The sequence below is a fragment of the Penaeus vannamei genome, chromosome 1 (assembly GCF_042767895.1).
Source record: "Penaeus vannamei isolate JL-2024 chromosome 1, ASM4276789v1, whole genome shotgun sequence".
Classification (NCBI taxonomy): domain Eukaryota; kingdom Metazoa; phylum Arthropoda; class Malacostraca; order Decapoda; family Penaeidae; genus Penaeus; species Penaeus vannamei.
In genome coordinates, this window is record NC_091549.1 from 22,051,416 (window position 1) to 22,053,915 (window position 2,500).

Sequence of the window (2,500 nt, forward strand, 5' to 3'; positions counted from 1 at the left end):
CGGCGTGCGGGGCTGGCCCGGAATCTGCCTGTGCGCCAGCCGCGGCCCATGACGGAATCAGAGTGCATGCCCCAATATAGCGTCACACTGGCGGGACGCCTGGCAATGTTTATTTTTCCGGATGTCTCATATGTGGGACACCCGTTGAAATGGGTTAAGGGAATATGCTGTCATGGAAAAATTTGGCTGAAGGCCAGGGTGACGTGAATGACTTGCCACGAGTACACAGAGTTCCTGGAGAAAAATTAGACTATTGGACATTCATGAAGGGGGTCTTGCAGTGTTGAATATACCATCCATGAGCCATGACTAGAAGAACGCTGCTCCAGGGAGGATACTATTTTCATGCTCAGGATACACCCACCTGCTCAGGTTTGATTGCAGAAAACTGAAAAATATAAAAATAAACAATGAATGACAATGAATAACAAATTGTTACTTGTTATTGCACAGCGTTGTAGACTACCTAGAGATATGATATGGAATCTGTGCAAGAAAAACTGTCTTTTACCAATAGATTGATATTCTTGATGCAGCAAAAGACAAATATAGACCTTGGAAAAGGGGAAAAAACAAAAAATGCTTTTGTAGAAAATCAAGTATTAATATTATGCAAGGCATCCTGACAAAAGGAAATAATATTGGACAGTGGATATAAAGAGTTAATACAAGCTGGTCCTAAAAGCCACACACCTGGAAGAGTTACCACTTGAGTAAACTTAATGTCTGGATTTTGGGCCATGAGTGGGCAGTAAGGCACTCAAATACATAGGGTGATAGCCATAAGCAACATTTTTTTCTCAAGGAAAATGTAGAACAATAGCAAGACCCTTAGACTCCCCCCATGAAATTGAAAAAAATGGTGAGATTTTTTTTACAGTGTGTTTATGGGTGGGGGAGGTGTGAATTCAATCAAAGTGGGCTGTGGGGTGGTGTTGAGGTCCCTATGAAATGTTAGATTTTATCTCAGATAACCTTTTTCTGCTTGGTTTTCCTTCATTTTTCTGTTCAGTTTTTTTCCCTTTTCTTTTCTTTTACCATTACCCCATTTTCCTTTTATTTATTTTTTTTCTAGAAGCACTCCTGCAATACTGGGGCTGCTGAGGTGGTTGTAAAGGCTATAGGAAAGGAAAGATCAGGGGAAGTCACTTAGTTATGCTAATGGGCTCCTTGGTGGCTGAGCACTTGTGTTGCTATCTATATGCAAACAAAGTTCTTAAAAGGAAACTACATTAGGCAGTGTGATTACCCAGCAGCAGTGGATTAATTATATTGATATTTTTATTATTCAAATGTTTTATATTTTTTATTATAGCTTGTATCTGAATGCAGAGTTTTCAATTGTTCCTTGCAAATTACTTCTGTTATACAGTAGTATAAGCCCTCCTCATATATGTGATGACATGATTTACGGAATGGTAATCAATGTGTTCTATTCATGCTAGATCTAACACTTTCGCTTTCATAACAATTCCAGAAACATTAGTGCTGGAGGCACCGATGAGGTTGTAGAGGCAATGGTCCAACAGGATGTGTTATCACCGCTCTCAAAACTGCTCCAGGACTATAGGGAACCCTGGACCCCAGCACAGAAAGACGCTTTGCCTACAGGTCGCAAAGATCCACAGGCTGAAGTCTTTATCCAAGCTACACACCTTTTGTGGAATCTCTGGTGGGTTATCTGTTTATAATTGTATATTGTATCCATAAAAAGTTAAAGATATTGATAATATACCTGTGTTACATATTACAGAAATAATGAATAACTGTTATACAGAATAGGAGAATATGAGTTGCTTGTCAATATGTTTATATGGCTGTATTTATAAACCTTTTGGGTGTGCCAAATAATAGGATAGTCTTTATTTTTAGATATTTATTTTGTGTTTTTTAATGATCTGACATCAGCCAATTACTTGTATATTAGTAATGTGAATAATATAATCAAATCATATTTTCCTCCCAAGTGAGTGCAATGAAGAGGCTATGAAAACCTTCAATCATGATGGATTGGTCCATATTCTCCTCCTTCACCTGGACCCAACAACTTGGGGAAACAATATAGCTCTGGCTGTTGCAGAGTGCCTTCTATGTGTCTCAGAGAATAATCCAAATGCAGCATCAGTACTTCTTCCAGCAGCAGACTCCTTGGTATCTTATATTTCCAGACCGACAGATTCAGCTGTGGATATTCGATTTGCTGTAACTATTGCGGGTGTGTATAAATGAAAAGTTTTCTTATTTCGAATGTCGGTTTCTCTCACAAATCTATGAAATGTTGTTTATCTTGCATGTGAGCATATTTATTTTGATATATAGATATTGCTTCAGAACAGTTCTTTATAAGTGTGTCCTATTATCTGTCTCAAAAATATTTAAGCTTCATTATTATTCCAGGATTGCTTTTGAACATTAATTACTGCACAACTGGTGGTGACAACTTTCAGCTAGTCCTCCGGCTGCTTTCTACAGTATTAGATACAGATACAGTTGATCTAGT

At 38.2% G+C, this 2,500-nt stretch overlaps 1 protein-coding gene across 2 annotated transcripts in view; it reads left to right on the plus strand.

Annotated features, from left to right (window-relative positions):
* The window catches only part of LOC113828855 (HEAT repeat-containing protein 3), a 24,482-nt gene that overhangs the window by 7,974 nt on the left and 14,008 nt on the right, over positions 1 to 2,500 (plus strand). For both annotated transcript variants that reach the window (XM_027381922.2, XM_027381923.2), the window contains 3 exons: positions 1,478 to 1,672; positions 1,968 to 2,215; positions 2,398 to 2,500. The exon at positions 2,398 to 2,500 is cut by the window's right edge and continues 131 nt beyond it. In XM_027381922.2, the coding sequence (XP_027237723.2) occupies positions 1,478 to 1,672; positions 1,968 to 2,215; positions 2,398 to 2,500 (546 nt within the window). The remainder of the gene's footprint in view (positions 1 to 1,477; positions 1,673 to 1,967; positions 2,216 to 2,397) is intronic.